General features: G+C 39.0%; 1 protein-coding gene across 5 annotated transcripts in view; it reads right to left on the bottom strand.

Moving 5' to 3' along the window:
- Positions 1-17825, bottom strand: part of LOC5573241 (aryl hydrocarbon receptor nuclear translocator homolog) — a 675904-nt gene that overhangs the window by 226301 nt on the left and 431778 nt on the right. For all 5 annotated transcript variants that reach the window (XM_021847210.1, XM_021847206.1, XM_021847209.1 and 2 more), the window contains exon 4: positions 10295-10455. In XM_021847210.1, coding sequence (XP_021702902.1) covers positions 10295-10455 — 161 coding nt within the window. The remainder of the gene's footprint in view (positions 1-10294; positions 10456-17825) is intronic.

The raw sequence follows: 17825 nt of genomic DNA, 5'->3' as shown, positions 1-17825 counted from the left end.
CAGCACTCCAACGATACTACCTCCAGTAATTCCTTTAGCCCGATTCTGACCCCAATTTTTATTTTCTAAAAACTATACTAGGAGTCCCACCAGTGAAACAATCAGATACTTCAAACGGATTCTACAATTGTTACTTTAGTTGATCTTTCAAAGATTTTGAACGAATGTCCTAAGGAAATCGATGGAAGGATGTCCTAAGGAAATCGATGGAAGAAACTTCGGAATAAATCATGGAGAACTTAGGACTCCTTTGAAAAATATCTAAAAGAATCTCTGAAGAACTTTCTAATGGAATCTCTTAGGTTATTTTATTGATTATCCTTGATGAAATACAGGTTACATTATTGAGATATCTGAAACAAAATTCTTGGAAAATTATAGGAGGAACTCCTTAGAAATATTTTTGGAGGAATTCCACGGGAAGTAATCGCTTAATGAACTTTGGGAAAATACTTCACTTCTCACAAAATTCCTGAAGAAAATCACGAAGAAATACATACAATAAGACGAGCAGTAATATTGTCGTAATGTCACTAGGATTTACAAAAAAAAATGTTTGGCCTGATTCTATGATGAAAAATCAAACTCTTATCTTTTGCTTCCTTTTATTTTTCTGTTTCCTGTCTGGTTCATTTTCGATCTCTGCTTGGCCTCGGTCTCGGTCATGCCCTTCTCGCCCCACCTCTCTTGTAAATGCGGGGAAAAAATGTCTTCACATGTCTAGTTTTTGAATTTATTTAAAAATTTCAGTCAACTTGCATGCATGTTTACCAGTAAGCTGATTTTTTAGCCTTATTTACTACAGAAATCAGATTTAGGTACTGAAGAATACGAATGAACCAAGTTTGTAATATTTTCATTGCTAAAAGTACCGTTTCGATTGTTTGGAAAAGTATTGTATTTGGCCATATAAATGAAAAGATAAATTTTGTAATTATTCGAATTAATCTGGAAATTTCAATCAAATTATGTATTAAATACAAAAATTTTAGTTCTATTTTGTATGCTCGTTGGATTGATTTTACAAAATGTTTCATAAATCATAGTTTAAATTTCCTTTGAACATCAATAAAATCAGTATTTTGTACAACTTTAATGACCTGTAGCAAAAAAATTGTGTCGTGCTGGAGCATTTCTAAAAACGATAACGGATTGAGCAATCAAAGGTGTTACAGGTGTCATTACATAATAGAAGGTTCAAGAGTTTCACAGAGATGTATTCATATTTAACTTGAATTTAGTCAAACATAAAAAATCAAACTTTACAAAAACCACAATCTCCACACTTGAGTCAATGAAAAACGTACTTATTGTGGATCACTTCTGAGAAATGTAATAACAGTTTGCCATTAAAAACTTCTGAACATGAGTAGCGATATAAGAATGCCTCTTTATTCCATTTATCAGTCATTCCATGAAAATCCGATCTAGTGCGTCACCGAGTTCCATGAAAATTTGCTATTTTGTTCCTTATCCGAAATGATGATACACGTGTTTTAATATTTTTTATTAGGGTGACCATTTCTGAAATAGGGTGACCTTCGCGATTTAGCGAAATTCTTATTTTTTTGAAAAATTATAACTTTGGAACCGCTTGAACGATTTATAATTTTGTTGGACGAAATGGAATCTAAAATTTTTGACTTTTGAAGAAAAATATAAAATTTCACAATAAATGGTTTTTTACATGAAAAAAATAAAAAAAACTTCCGTTTTTTCGTGTTTTGAAGGCATTGGGACAAAATTGCCTATTGCTGTATTTTTTCATAAAAGTTCAGAAAATTTTACGTTTACTGTCAATTTTTCAGCGATGTATGTTTTTTAGTTTTTGAGATATTTTTTTTGGAAAATAAAATATCAGTCATCAGTGTAGGTCCCAGCGCGTTAGATTTTTCATTTAAAAAATAACATAACTTTCGAACAGCTCAACCGATTTCCAATCTTTTTTAATGGAATGATAGTTTAAGATTTCAACTTTTCAGAAAAAAAATATAAAACCTTTAGCTTTCATTTCGTTCAAGAGAGTTGAAAATCGGTCGAGCGATTCAGAAGCTATAATTTAAAAAAAAATGCAAAATCGTGATTTTTCTGGTCACCCTATTTTAGAAATAGTCACCCTGATCAAAAAATCCAAAAACACGTTTATCCTTATTTCAATAGCAAATTTTCACAGAATTTGGTGATCCACTAGATCGGTTTTTCATGGAATGGCTGTTTTAATAAGTGTTTCTATTGGTTACGCCTCAAAAAGGGCGTAACTCCAAATTTGGCCAATCTTGTGAATCAAAACATCGTCCATAGTGTAACCGTTCGTAAAACTTTACTAGAGATTATTAGCAAACTCGGTGGCTTAAGCGCCACTCTCAATGAGAGACCACCAGTCGTGTTCAGATTTGCCCGACGTTTAGAGACTTTTTCTCTCTGGGAGAGTTTTGAACGGTTCTTGGTAAACAACACTAGAAAATCAAACGCAAGAATGACTTTTACTCCTCCACAGCCTTTAGGGAATTCAGAAGAGGATGCTTACTCAATTGAGCTAATAAAACGGAACGAAACGTAATGTAAGTTAGCGAGTAGTTTATTTAAGCATAATTAAACGTAACGGAAAAAATGACTAATCTTTCTTCAAAAACTTTTATTTTAGGAATCGAATTCACCATTCATTCGGGTTGGACAAAGGAAAACCGTACGGAATGGAAAAAGAGCAAACATGGCCATGTAAAATAAGCTCTTCACGTACCTGCGCAGGATTTTGGCGTTGACTCGATGATGGCTCGTTGACCGGAAATGTCGACTCCGCAGACTCGATGATGGCGACGATCGAACTCGGCGATGGCGGTAGCGAGATGGCGACCACCGGCGTGTCCGTGCTGCAAATTGGCTGGCAGCGAATAATTGACCCGCGTGCAAAATGGCCGGAATAACGTTGCGGAGGGAGTGGCGGCTGGAACGGAAGCTTCCGATTTCGGATCTCGAGAGTGAGACGGCGATTGCGCCGATTTATACCCGGGACGATCCGCTCCTTCCAATAGAGAAGCACGTACCCAGCGACCCGGCTTCGCGTACCTGTCCGCTAATCCGAGCGGGGAGTAATGCAGCCCTATCTTTGGGTTAGGATCGAGGTTCGTGGCGTGTAATTGGCGTCACGCTTCTACGAACCGAACTCTCGGAAATGGGTCCACTAGGAGTAGCGGAATGGGACCTTACCTTCGGTAATTGGCGTCCGAAGGAGAAAAACTCGCTACAGAAGAGCTTTAGCGACTTCACTCACGCCTCCGTTTAGCTACCTAATTAAAAGGCGGGCCTTTGCACTGCACACGGGTCTCGAAGATAAACGGACTCCAGAATTCTCGACGAACGGACTACCAAAATTCTTGATTCGGCGGGGACGGATGCCGAATGTCAACGTAGAAATCCAGCCGTACGGAAAAAGCGCAGAGCGCTGCACGTCCAACGCGAAATCACATTAGTTTTTAAGTCTTCATGCAATTAATTAATTATAATTACCTTTTTCCGTTGAGATAAACTTAATAAAACCTTTTGCGCAGAAACGCGAATAATTTATGGACCTCGGTCCTCTAGAGATGGAAGAAACACACAAAATGTTTAACTTAACTTATCACGAAAAACTCACTCACTAACTTTTACCTTTAATTTAAACTTCAATTTCACCAGAATAAACTTCAACTTTTCGAATTTACTTCAATTAAACGTAATTGGTTCACTAAACTCGCGCACTTCTGCTCTCCAGCCAACTTCGTAGCGAAATGAACGAGTTGAAGAAATTCTTGCGCCAAGAAACTGCCTATTCTGACCGTCCAACTATTCAAACAAAAAGCAACTATTATAGAAAATCGCGCCAATTGCTTTTGCATGGCGCTTGGTAGGTATGGCGACAAATCTGAATTACGCCTGTAGTCCGCCAAAATGTGTACATGGCGCTTTGCGAAGCTTTCACCAATTCGTTATGGCAAACGCAATCCACATACGCTTACGCTACATGGATCGCTGCATTTTACGAACGCAAACAAAATATTTTGATTTAACGCTATAAAAACTAAAATCATTTTTTGTTTTATTTTTTTTTTGTTTATTATTAATGTTTTTAAACTAAAAAAAACGTAAAACGTTACAATAGGTAACAAATCACTAGACAAACTAACTTTGAACAAAGTATTGATAATATATTTCTTCTGATAATCACGGTATACAAAAAACCGTTTGAATATCACTGATTTTGTTTGAATTTGCGGACTTACAACTTCAAAAGGGCGTAAATTTAAAACTGGCCCTATGATTTTTTATTCAAATTTCGCCCAGACATGGAGCTTTGTTCTACAAAACAATTGGTGACCCCAATGTTGGAAATTGGTTTTGGGAGTAGCGTGATCATGCAATACTCTTAGCATTTTATTTTTTATCATATTCTTTAGATTGCAAAACAAGACTCATATCTCTAGTAGTGATCATTGAAAGATTTCAGCCTAACATCTTGATGGATAACTGACAAGATTTTTGAAGAGTCCCAAAAGAATTTCTTAACGATTTTTTCCAACACCTCCTAAGATGGCAAGTTTCGTAAAAATGGATAATCATAAAAGCTTTGTTTTTTACTAATATATAATCTTGGTCGGATCATGATTTCTCAATTTTTCGACTTTGTCCGATTCTGAGTGGTCTCTCGCTATCTGACCGTCTTATATGTTTTACGAAATTATTATAAAAAGAAACATAAGAAATACTAAATCGAGTTGCATACAAGACTTTTACAAATACAAAAAAAACTTGTTTTTGTCGGATTCTTCCTGCATCGATCCTATATTCACTCAGAACCCCTCAACTGAGTCGAAATCGGATCGTGCAACGGATGCATAATCAGATGTTAGTTTAGAAATCTTTAAGAAATACAGAGCAATTTGATGGAAGCACTCCCAAAACAGAACTGCGAATGCAATAATGAAACAGTGCTGAAAAGTAACACTGTAGGCTGATATGCAACGGAGTTGCAAGATAGTAGTTTACGCAACAAGTTGCAGAATGATGATTCTAACAGAACGAGTCGTACATTTATCGAACAAGGCTTGCCGAGTTGGAATATTACGATAAGTGCTGTAAAAATCGAGTTCTGCAACGAGTTGCGAACAACCTTCTTTTGCAATTTCGTAGAAGACCACTTGAGGGTATCAGAAATCATATCGGAAAACATTCACCATTATTTTACAATTTCTGAAATTTTTTTGTGTAATGATTCATGACGCAACTCAAAAAAGTTATCGTTACATAAGCTAATGTATCATTATAGCGTTACATAAGTAATGGATCATTACAGCACTGCTTTCAGTTGCGTTATGACTCTCACCGAACTGCATAATTAAGTGCAGGAAAGTAGGCCGTTTCATGAAAGATTGGCGTGATGAAAAACAGCCTATTACGATGATAAAGTGCAAAAAGACATTTTCTTTGTAGCTAGAACTGATCTAGATAAATGTAAATTTAATACAATATTATCAACATAAAGTTCTTATTCATCTGGGACAATTTGCCGAAGACTATCTAACTTATCTAGAATGCAACGTTCGGGGTTTTGGTCAACCAAAATAGGTTTCTTCCCCATAGTGCGACGTCCAGTCGCACCAGGATGAATAGCGTCGAAGTAAAACGGAGACAAAACACATTTTGCTGGGCAAAGGATCATTTTTCACCTTCTATGTTTTGCTGTTGCTCCTTTGGATGCCAGCCTGGCTCTATCTCTGATTGCTCCTCTCTTCCAATCGGGCCAGGCCAGCCCCCCCCCCCCCCCCTTTTATACCGGATTGGATGGAACCGCTTTAATAATGGTTTAATAAAAATGGAAAGAAGGTAATCTACTGCCGAGCAAAACAGAAGAATAGACACCATCACCGGATACGTTTCTACCACCGGATGATTCCGATGGAGGCGAAAAAATAAAGGATCAACCAACTATTGTACACTGCTTACATGTGTGTGGGAGGAATGTGTAGTCTAGAACTTGCATAGTGGCTCAGAGCTGGTTGAAAGTTTAAAAAAAAAATGCAGCTTGCAAGATACCAACTAAGTGGCTCGGCAGCTTAGTTGGTAAAGCACTCGTATAGTATACAAGAGTCGTGAGTTCGAATCCCACATAAGAACGTGCATTTCATAATTTCACTCATAGTTTATCCATATTTACCACGCACAATGAGTTAATTAATTCATGTACTTAGCTTAGCTTAGCTTAGCTTAGATTGACTACACATATCAATGGTTGCTATTCCGTGATTGACCGAAGTCAGTGAAATTGCACAAAGAATCAACTAGAAGTTCGGCTGGGATTGGCCATAATCTTCTTCAGTGTGCATAATTCAGTGCCTCTATTTATATAGGGTCAAAAACGGCGCCGGCCACGTCCTTGCAGTCAGGTGGGATTGGGGGAAGGAATGTTAGTGTGTAACCTTTGCTATTTGGAGACCGTGTTTGCCTCTGCATCTCCACAAAGGTTACTGGGAAGGATGTTTGTTAATGGGGAGGATCGTTGGGTCAAAGGATTCACTTTGATAAGTGATTAGACCATGATAAATAGTTTTTTGTCAAATATAAATATGCTTTTATGAAAATATAATATTTTCATTTGATATGAACAATTTCTATGTAAAGCATGTGTTATTATATTTTACTTATTTGAAAAGAAACAAAAACTCAATTGGCTGGAATCTTATGTTCTTATTCTTATGCCGACACTTACAGTGGCGAACCATCCAAAGTTTGTTGAATAAAGTGAACCTTTCGCAAGTATACACTTGTAGTGTCGAACCATTCAAAGTTTTTTTTTATAATTAGAAAAATAAAGATAAAAAGAAAGGGGTGTTTTGAAAACAAAAAAATGTTAAACATAAATAATTCATGAATTAGAGTTTATGTCGACACTCACAGTGACGAACCATTCATAGTTTGTTGAAAAATCATATTTACGTCCTACTGTTGTATCGATTAAATGTGCAGTCATACATATTTTAAAGATTAGAAATAGTAGCATGAAACGAGCTCACCAATTGATCCGTCATCCTTGACTGAGCAGCAACAATTCATATTCAGCTTAACTCGTTTGCTCGGCTATATAAAAGCACTCAGAGAAAATAGGCGCACGACCCGAGAGGGAAAACAACTGACGACTGCTCGGGCTTTCTTGACGCACTGCCATGGAGCAATCTTCATGGTCGAAGATCAAACAGAACTAACCGATCGCGGAACTTTTTCACTTCACTCGACCGACACGCGATATGTTTGATCCTGCCCTCGTCACTCGCTCCCGCAGGAGCAAGCGTCAAGGTCGGAAGATCAAACAGAACTCAAGTTAATTAATTCATGTACTCTCGATGAACTATGGCTTTTAAACGGTTTGAGCAATAGTTGTTCTTTTTCCAACTTTCATATGAAGTGCAGCCACTGTGCGGTGTTGGAGATAAGAAGGACTACATTTTTTTCGTTCGGTATGTGTATGAGCGCACCGTTTGGTGAAATAAAAATGGCAATAATACTACACGTCCATTTGCGAGAACCGGAGAAAGGGCCGTTTGTGAACTGCTTGCTGGGCTAGCCGAGGGGCTAAGCTCTTGCCGGGCCGGAGGTGGATGTGTTTCAGCCAGAGTAGAAGTAGTATCATAAATCTTGCCGCGTTAGAGCCACATGACACCTATCGGGCTGCTTGAGAAATGGTCCGAGTTGCTTTCGCTTCACGAGGAGCGAATTCAGGGTTCTGGGGTGGTCTAGCGGCCACTGAGGTCACACGAGCTGTGACCTCGTGCTTGTGGATTTTGGAGTTATGAAACATGAACCAGGTACATTTGATCACTCAGTTGTGGCAATTATTGCGGACACTAGATATAGAATCAATTAGCACTATTTTTCTCTCCCTCCGTTTTAAACTATAAAAAATTGTTACGGCACAAAACAATCTTTGAAGGATTCTAGTAAGTCCAGGAATCTGCCGAAGATCTAGCTGTCCTCAATAGATTTGGTAAGAAATCTACTTATGAGCTTGACATGGAATCAGCTGAACATCCGTCATGTAACCTCGAGGTTACACATTCGCATTGTAATCTGGTGGTCATGAGATCGATTCTCAGTCCGCTAAAACCACTTCTCGAACCGTTTGAGTGTATAGGCCACACGTTGAAGTGTATTGGGGAGCACATTTTTCCGCCAACATTTTGCAACATTTTTAAGGAATATGAAATTACACATTGGTTTAAAATTCTGGTCAATTCAATACTGATTAAAAGAACCATTTTTTTCAGTGTAACTTTTGTAAAATGTCACAGCTTGTGGACTTTTCATCTACATATTAATTTCAGGACTAGACTAGAGAAACTATCTGTAGTTGATAGAAAGAATCTAGAATCTTGGAAACTTTTTCCACTCAGGGCATGATGAAGATGGATGTTGAGGAATAACAAATGACTCTGAACATGGTTTTCCGGCAAAACTAATAAGGCTGAGTCGTGCAACGCTTGATTTTTGAAAATAAGGGATAGAAATTTGAAGTTATTGGAATCGATTTCATGGAAGCCCAGTAGACTTTCATTCTCAGACTATGAACAAGGCTAGACCATCAATTCTGACCAAAAGAAAGTACATGGTTGCAGGTAGATAAAGAGGCAGGCCTAGTAGTTTGGTTCTGGATGGGGGTGTATTTGAAGCTGTTAAAGGATTTGTTCTCCTGTTTCTATATGACGTGTGATATCTACGTTCCTGTAAGGTGTATCCAAGTAATCTTATTCTGATAATCAGTAGCATAAGATGCAACGATGTTTTGTGCACATAGACTTATAAAATTTGATGTTTTCGGCGATGAAACTCAAATTAGGCAAAAAAAAATAACCCCAAAACGAGCAACTACCTCAGCGGCACAGATTAGAAACTCAATCATCAAACTTGTCTGCTTTAACGACACCCGCCATTCCCCACGTCATGCGTCATTTTTATTTCCCTCGTTAAATTATCCACTTCTTTCGAATCCGGTCAAATCCGCTTCGAAAAACGCGCGGGAGCACACCGGGATAGGATTGCAGCGGAAAGCCGCCATCAGCACTAGTAGTCGCACAGCGAAAAGTTTTATTTTCTCATTTTCCGGAGAAATGACTTTTTTCCTGCTCGGCCTCATTCCCTTCCCTCTTCCTTCGATCGGCAGCAGCAAAACACATAAACAAACTTCAGCCAGATTATCATAATTCCTCGGACGCAGTGAAACTGCAGTGAACCTGGAATGTGTTGTGTGTGTTCTATGCATAAACAGTAGGGTGTGGCTTTTTTTTTCGAAAAATTTCATACATAAAACTTAAATCAGAAGTATTAAGATACTGAGCTGACGCCAGATAGCCATAGCGGTTAACGCGTAGCTCTTCAGCAAGACTAAGCTGAGGGTCGCGGGTCCGAATTCCACCGGCCAAGTCGTAACAGTCAATTGAAATGGAGAAACAATGTAAGTGTGTAGTGATTGTTGCTTCTAGAGACCGACAATACCTCTGCATCTCTGCATCTGCATTGTGGAGATGCAGAGGTATTGTCGGTCTCTAGAAGCAACAATCACTACACACTACTCTTACTTAAAACTAGTTTTGCATTTTTGTTTCACGCTAAAATAAAGGTTCATGTCGACACTTGTAGTGACGAACTATCCAAATTTTGTTTGGAAATTACATAAACCAAACATTGCCATAATAAAAATGTGTTACCATAAGCATGAAACGAGCTCACCAGTTGGCAATCCATCCTCGACTAAACAGGAATATTTTTTCACACTCGTACAACGCGAACCGGACACGATTGATCCTGATTCCGTCGCATGCCCCAAAGACCACACTCTACCCTAAAATAATCTTCAAAAATATGTAAAAAGATTTAAACTTCACTGAAGATCATATTTAATAACTAGAAAATACACCTTCAAGTCGCTTGTGCCACCTTTAAATCTTAATATTTTCAAGTCAAACGTTTTTATCTCTATCTCTTATCCCTTTTTAATCCCAAAAACAGGAAGAAATTTTGGTTTTGAGAACTTTTAAAATCTAAGTCGCACCCTAATAACCGGTGATCCGGCTGTCGTCAAAGTCGTTAAAAATTTGTCTCACTTTCTCGTTTATGACTGATGGATGTCAAACCATTCTACCATTCAGCACGTGTCTCCTCGTCGAGGTCGTAAAAATTGTTGAACTCGCGTCTAATTATTCGGCCTTCGACTCACTTCGAATATGATCTTCTCCATATAGATAGTCATTCTAAGAAGTTCAGGACTTACCTCGTAACGCCTTCATGTGCGCCACCGCCATCCGCAGGATCGTCAGTTTGTCTGGTTTCCGCGCCAGGGCACTACACGTCGGGACCATGTCCGACAGTTCCGTGATGTAGGCGGTCATTTTGTTTCGCCTCCGCCGCTCGATCTCGCAGTGGTTTTCCCGGCTGCAAAACGGGGAACCATGAAAGGGAAGAAAAATACGAGAAATTCCGGGTTAGCAACACATAAACACAAAACGACACAGAGATCAGGGAGAAAGAGGCGAGACTGTTGTTTGAAGGAAATATTAGGAATAGAGAGGACGAAGGAATTGTGGGTTAATCTTTCAAAACTGGGAATTTGACATTACTAAGCTAGAAATAGTATCTGATCCAAGATGGCTGCTTTTTTATCAATTGTAACAAGAAATGTTTTGTGGAGTTGAACTGCTCAATATTTTTTAAAGCTACGCCTGTGAATAAAATCGTAATATCAATTAAATGTCTAGGAATTCTTGGTGAAATTAATAATGATTCGATTTCGATTCGATTTCGATTCGATTTCGATTCGATTTCGATTCGATTTCGATTCGATTTCGATTCGATTTCGATTCGATTTCGATTCGATTTCGATTCGATTTCGATTCGATTTCGATTCGATTTCGATTCGATTTCGATTCGATTTCGATTCGATTTCGATTCGATTTCGATTCGATTTCGATTCGATTTCGATTCGATTTCGATTCGATAAAAACAGGAATTCGATTCGATTTCGATTCAATTTTCACCTTGAGCTGTCAACACAAATACTCAAAAGCATTTCCTACAGTTGACTTGCATTCCAAACTCCCACACATCCTAATTAAACCAAGCATAATTCAATAATATCCTTCGATTGCGTGTCACACCTTTGCGATGGCGAAACGAAATCGCTTATTAATTCATACGTTTTCGGAGCAGTTGTGGAGTGACCATGGCTAACCCCTTGGTTTCGTTCGATGCAATTTCAGAACCCCCTTCTCTCACATATGGTTGCAAGTTGCCATTATAAGTTTCACGATTTGATTGTAACGACTGCAAAATCGCTTGCCTGTGCCCTAGGCTTTCAAAGAGGGTGGCAGAAAAAAATAAGTGAACCCCTTCGGAGAGTTGGTTTCATCGTAAGACAATAAGCATCGATGACGATCGCTTTGCCGCACGCGGTAGGTATGCCACATATATTTTTATGTGGAATCAATCCTTTTCTTCGGTGTTTTTCTTTTAGGTTTTGATTCGGTTTGATTAACTGTAGGTCAAAGTAAGGGCAAAAGTGGCCAAAATATCTCTTGAAAATCTTAAGCCGATGCATTATTTTCATGTGGTTTTGATACATTTATTAATTTGTCCTATGATAACAGCAGCACGTATGAAATATTTTTGAAAATCTTGTGAATTTCAAAAACCTAACGTTGTTTTCAAAACATATCAATTTTTTCAGTGCAGATACAGTGAGACCTCCATGAGTCGATGTTCCATGACTCGATACCATACTAAAAACAAAATTTCATGTTTACTATGATGGCCCCTAGAAACAACTTTCCAAAGGATTACTGTTCCATGACTCGATATTTCCATGAGTCGATGGTCCCTTCAATATCGACTCATGGAGGTTTCACTGTATGACCCTTTGAAAAATTACCTCTCTTAGCCTCCATTAATTTCCCAGAAAGAAACTGAAAACAGGGTGTTCAATAGTTAAACTGTGACGGTCGCCATATAAGTCATATATGACTTATATGGCGACCGTAATAGTTTAACTTTGTACATTCTGTTTTCATTTTCTTTCTGTGACATTAATGGAGATTCAGAGGGGTAATTTTTCAAAAAGTCATAACTGCACTGAAAAAACACTTACATTAATTCAATATGATTTTCACATCAAATTTGTACCAAATAACTAGTATTGAAAACAACATTTCATTTTGACCATTTTTTCGTCATTGTTCACTCCAATATGCCTTACATCAAGCTGGCTTCCTTTCAAATCGTCCCGCAATAAAGAAAAAATAAAGTAAGATAACAATAATTGTTATTATTATCATTATTATTACGATACACTGCGGTCTTTTTGATACTGTTTCCTTCGTCCCGACTTCAGTTTCTCGCCGGTTTTGCGATTACGTCATCTAAAGGCCCATATTTTTTTCCCACATAAGCACAACTGATGGGCTCCAGCTTTTCCCATATTGCTCCTGCGCCTGCCTACCAGTCCGGGTTGCCTCTCTTATTTTTTACGATTATGAATTCCTCTATATTTATGATTCATTTCTCTCTTTAGTCTTGGGCTCGGTTCTACCTTCTACCATGGCTGGTTGAATCGATCCGGGATTCAATTTATCGAGCCTTTTGCAAGACGGCATTCGGTGGAAATAATGACGACGACGGAGATGATTCCGAATGCCCTTTTGAACCCTATGCCAAAGCTGTACCGAGTTGGGGTTCTTCCGATTGATCTTTCTGATTAGCCGTCCGATCAAATCGAGGGGATCCAACGCCGAAGAAATTACAATCAATTGGGGAGCCATTATTTGTTCACAGGGCAGTCAACCGAGCTGAACTGTCGGTGAATTTAAGTTTAGTGAAAGATCGTGATGTTCACACATTTGCGGCGACCTCCGCGGTTGTCGATGAGATGGGTGGGAAGTGACGACCTTTGACAGCCTTCTTGTTCAAAATAACTCTGGGAAAGAATGAAGAAGAATTCACCACCTGATGCCTATTTTACTACAAGCTTAAAGAAGATGAAAACAAATTTGCTTGTGGAGGACCAGAAACCTCAATAATGTCAGATCAAAAAGACCATCTACGCAGAATTCAGGTCAATTAGAGGTCCGCTACTAACCGTAAAATCCACTTCATATGAGCGCTATCATTTGGATTGCATAAATTATGGCAAAGATGTGTGGATTGAACAAAAGTCGTTAGTTTGAGATCCAGAGCACAATCCTGAGCACAATCCAGAGCACAATCCAGAGCACAATCTTGAGCACAATCCAGAGCAAAATCCATAGCACACTCCAGAGCACAATCCAGAGCACAATCTAGAGCACAATCCAGAGCACAATCCAGGGCACAATCCAGAGCACAATCCAGAGCACAATCCAGAGCACAATCCAGAGCACAATCCAGAGCACAATCCAGAGCACAATCCAGAGCACAATCCAGAGCATAATCCAGGGCACAATCCAAAGCACAATCCAAAGCACAATCCAGAGCACAATCCAGAGCACAATCCAGAGCACAATCCAGAGCACAATCCAGAACACAATCCAGAGCACAATCCAGAGCACAATCCAGAGCACAATCCAGAGCACAATCCAGAGCACAATCCAGAGCACAATCCAGAGCACAATCCAGAGCACAATCCAGAGCACAATCCAGAGCACAATCCAGAGCACAATCCAGAGCACAATCCAGAGCACAATCCAGAGCACAATCCAGAGCACAATCCAAGCACAATCCAAATCCAATCCAAATCCAATCCAAATCCAATCCAAATCCAATCCAAATCCAATCCAAATCCAATCCAAATCCAATCCAAATCCAATCCAAATCCAATCCAAAGCCAATCCAAAGCCAATCCAAAGCCAATCCAAAGCCAATCCAAATCCAATCCAAATCCAATCCAAATCCAATCCAAATCCAATCCAAATCCAATCCAAATCCAATCCAAATCCAATCCAAATCCAATCCAAATCCAATCCAAATCCAATCCAAATCCAATCCAAATCCAATCCAAATCCAATCCAAATCCAATCCAAATCCAATCCAAATCCAATCCAAATCCAATCCAAATCCAATCCAAATCCAATCCAAATCCAATCCAAATCCAATCCAAATCCAATCCAAATCCAATCCAAATCCAATCCAAATCCAATCCAAATCCAATCCAAATCCAATCCAAATCCAATCCAAATCCAATCCAAATCCAATCCAAATCCAATCCAAATCCAATCCAAATCCAATCCAAATCCAATCCAAATCCAATCCAAATCCAATCCAAATCCAATCCAAATCCAATCCAAATCCAATCCAAATCCAATCCAAATCCAATCCAAATCCAATCCAAATCCAATCCAAATCCAATCCAAATCCAATCCAAATCCAATCCAAATCCAATCCAATCCAAATCCAATCCAAATCCAATCCAAATCCAATCCAAATCCAATCCAAATCCAATCCAAATCCAATCCAAATCCAATCCAAATTCAAATTTGAAACTTTTGTCGCATATTTTTGCTTAATCATAACTAGCTCACGCACCCTTTGGCATTACGGAGCCGAATTAAGTAGATTTATTTCAAAAACCATATTTACTCTCTATACAGTCGTGTTTTTTCTAAGAAATCGTAAAGTTTGTGGTTTTCCTATAGACATTGTTGCAGCTATTCAAAGCTAAAATCATCTAAAGGAATTTCGACTCATATTGCACAAAGCTGTGAATTGATTTTACACCACAAGATTTGCTTCCATCTCATATAGGTTCACTGCAGGATGGCGACGACGCCCGAAGAAGATGATCCAAATCAAAAACGAAGGAAAATTAAACAAGTTCAACGAGTTGCGGTGCGCTTCGTTTACCGATCTTGCGTCGCCCTGCATACCTTCCACACAAAAAGGAGAACCTGAAGAAGTTGTAATAGCCAATAAGTTTCGCGTCTCCTTCGGCCGAAGTCGATGCGCGTGTACGTACAGCGAGTGAATTTATTGTATTTGCCCGGAGGCAGCTCGTGCTCATAATGCCGTGAGAATTTTGCTGCTTATGCTGCCGTTGAGGTTGGAAATGTTTAACGAAAGTGTGTGGAACAGGCTCTCTGGGAGGATGAGGCGCAAGTTTCGGGTCAGAGTTCACGGGGTGACCAAGCGATGACCACGCATTTGCTGTGGATTGCAGCAGCGGGAATGAGATCACTTCATTGTGTTTGCTTGTTAAAAAGGGGGGAAGGAATCGTTTTTCTGGGGAGAATTTTGTTATCATATTGATGAGCTGAGAAATCTCTGGGCGATGAATGCTGAACACATAATTTCACGGTAAAGTCTTCAAAATGCTTTGCAATTTTATGAAATATAAGATAAGATACACTCCGACCTCTTTTCATAATAAAGTTCTTATCTTCCTATCTTCCTATCTTCCAATCTTTCTATCATCCTATTTTCTTATCTTCCTATTTTCCAATCTTCTGCAAAAGAACATCTCAAAGTGATGACTTAAAATTTCTAGAAATCTCAAACAACTTCAATCAATAGCTTCGAAAACTCATTCAAGTATGGAAATATTGTTACACTTTGTTCTTCGTCATATGAAAAAACGCCATCCCCTCAGATTTATTCCGGTCGTACATATTGTAATCACCGCCACGCTGCGTTCGACCACGTTGTTGTCCCAGTACCTCTACGAACTGTGTTGCAAAAGGTGGCTAATACGTGTGATTTGCATAAAGCAACATGAAATGTCCATTATTCAAAAAAGCACCACAGAAACCGCATCTCGCCTCAATCCTACCACTGCCCCCAATCAATGGACGCTCTGGAAGGAGTGGGTGGAAATAATCAAACACCAAAGCTCGACAATTGCCAACTGGAAATCTGCTGCACATGAAATGCACATGCAAGCAAAGCGCCCAACTTGACCAAGTCGTCGTCATGCAATCGGGCAGCCAAACCCGCCGGGCTGTAAACACTCCGCCGGCCGGCCGGCTGCCACTATGGAGCACTATGAGACGGTGGCCAAAAATCGAAAAAAAAAATACCTGGTTTAACTCATTTTATTAAATTAGCCTTTTTGAAAAAAAAAAACAAAAATTCGTATCGCGAAAATAACTTATAATACGGCATAAAAACTTTTGGCCACCGGATTATAAGGAAACCGCTCATAGTGCGCGATTCGCACGACATTGTTTGCCCAAGCCGACCAACCTACATAAGAGAGTGTGTGTGTTTGTAGACCCAAATGTGTCCGCGATATGTCGTCCATCACACACTCTCTCCGCGGTGAATGGAAGTCTCGTTAGGTTCGAGTGTGCCGGAACGGAACTAGCACTGCCAGGAGTTGTTGGCAGGCTCGGTGCAGTTTTAACGAATGGTCAACGGTAATGGGTTACGAGGGGTTCTTGAGTTAGGGAATTGGGTAGAACGTTCAGAATTTCCGCCAAGAATTGCTGGACCCCCCGAGGTACATCAATTTGACGGCGAGTCTCCATAACCTGATGCTCCGCCAGTTTGTTGCGCCTTTTGCGTTATTGGGACTACACAAAGTACTGCAGCAGCAGCAGCAGCAGTAGCACTAGCATATTCAGTTGTTTGTTAAGTTTGTACTGCAAGGCTTCGCATGTGGAAGTCACAATCACTACCACAGAAACCAACGTCATCAATATCTCTAGTGACGGCAACAGCGTTTCACAGAGGGATGTGTTGTTGAGAAGTTAGTTCGAATTGTATCTTCCTATCTTCCTATCTACCTATCTTCCTGTCATCGTATTTTCCTATCTTTCTATCTACCTATAATTCTATAATCCTATATTTTTATCTTCCTATCTTCCATCTTCCTATCTTCCTATCTACATATCTTTCTATCTTCCTATCTTCCTATCTCCCTATCTCCCTATCTTCCTATCTTTCTATCTTCCTATCTTCTCATCTTACTACTTTCCTATCTTCGTATCTTCCTATCTTCATATCTTCCTATCATCCTATCTTCCTATCTTCCTATCTTGTTATCTTTCTATCTTCCTATCTTCCTATATTCGTATCTTCCTATCTTTCTATCTTCCTATCTTCATATTTTCCCATCTTACTATCTTCCTATCTTCGTATCTTCCTATCTTCCTAACTTCCTATCTTCCTATTTTCCTATCTTCCTATCTTTCTATCTTCCTATCTTCCCATCTTACTATCTTCCTATCTTCCCATCTTACTATCTTCCAAACTTCCTAACTTCCTATCTTCTAATCTTTCTATCTTCCTATCTTCCAATCTACCTATCTTTCTATCTTTCTATCTTCCTATCTTCCCATCTTACTATCTTTCTATCTTCGTATCTTTCTATCTTCGTTTCTTCCTATCTTCCTATCTTCCTATTTTCCTGTCATCCTATCTTCCTATCTTCCTATCTTCCTATTTTCTTATCATCTTACCTTACATCACCTAAAAAAATCATTTCTCGACTAGTTTTATGCATGTAGAATGTAAAAGACATCATAATTGTGGATACTAGGCGGAAAAAATGAATTTGGTCCAGAAACCAACGTCATCAATATCTTGTGACGGCAACAGCGTTGCACAGAGGGATGTGTTGTTGAGAAGTGAGTTGAAATAGGTCTGTTACATATGAGCTGTATTTTCCATTTCTATTATCTTCACTATTATTTTATTATATTCTTGTCTTTCTTTCTTCATATTTTCCTGCCTTTTTGTCTCTGTATCATTCTGTCTTCCGTTTTTTCCACCTTTCTGTCTTCCTATCTTTTTATCTTCCTTCCTGCCTATCTACCAATTTCCTAATCTTCCTATCTTCCTAA

Source organism: Aedes aegypti, chromosome 2 (genome assembly GCF_002204515.2).
Source record: "Aedes aegypti strain LVP_AGWG chromosome 2, AaegL5.0 Primary Assembly, whole genome shotgun sequence".
NCBI classification, from domain to species: domain Eukaryota; kingdom Metazoa; phylum Arthropoda; class Insecta; order Diptera; family Culicidae; genus Aedes; species Aedes aegypti.
The sequence above is the reverse complement of the archived record's forward strand: the minus strand, read 5'-3'. Positions and strand labels throughout refer to the sequence as shown.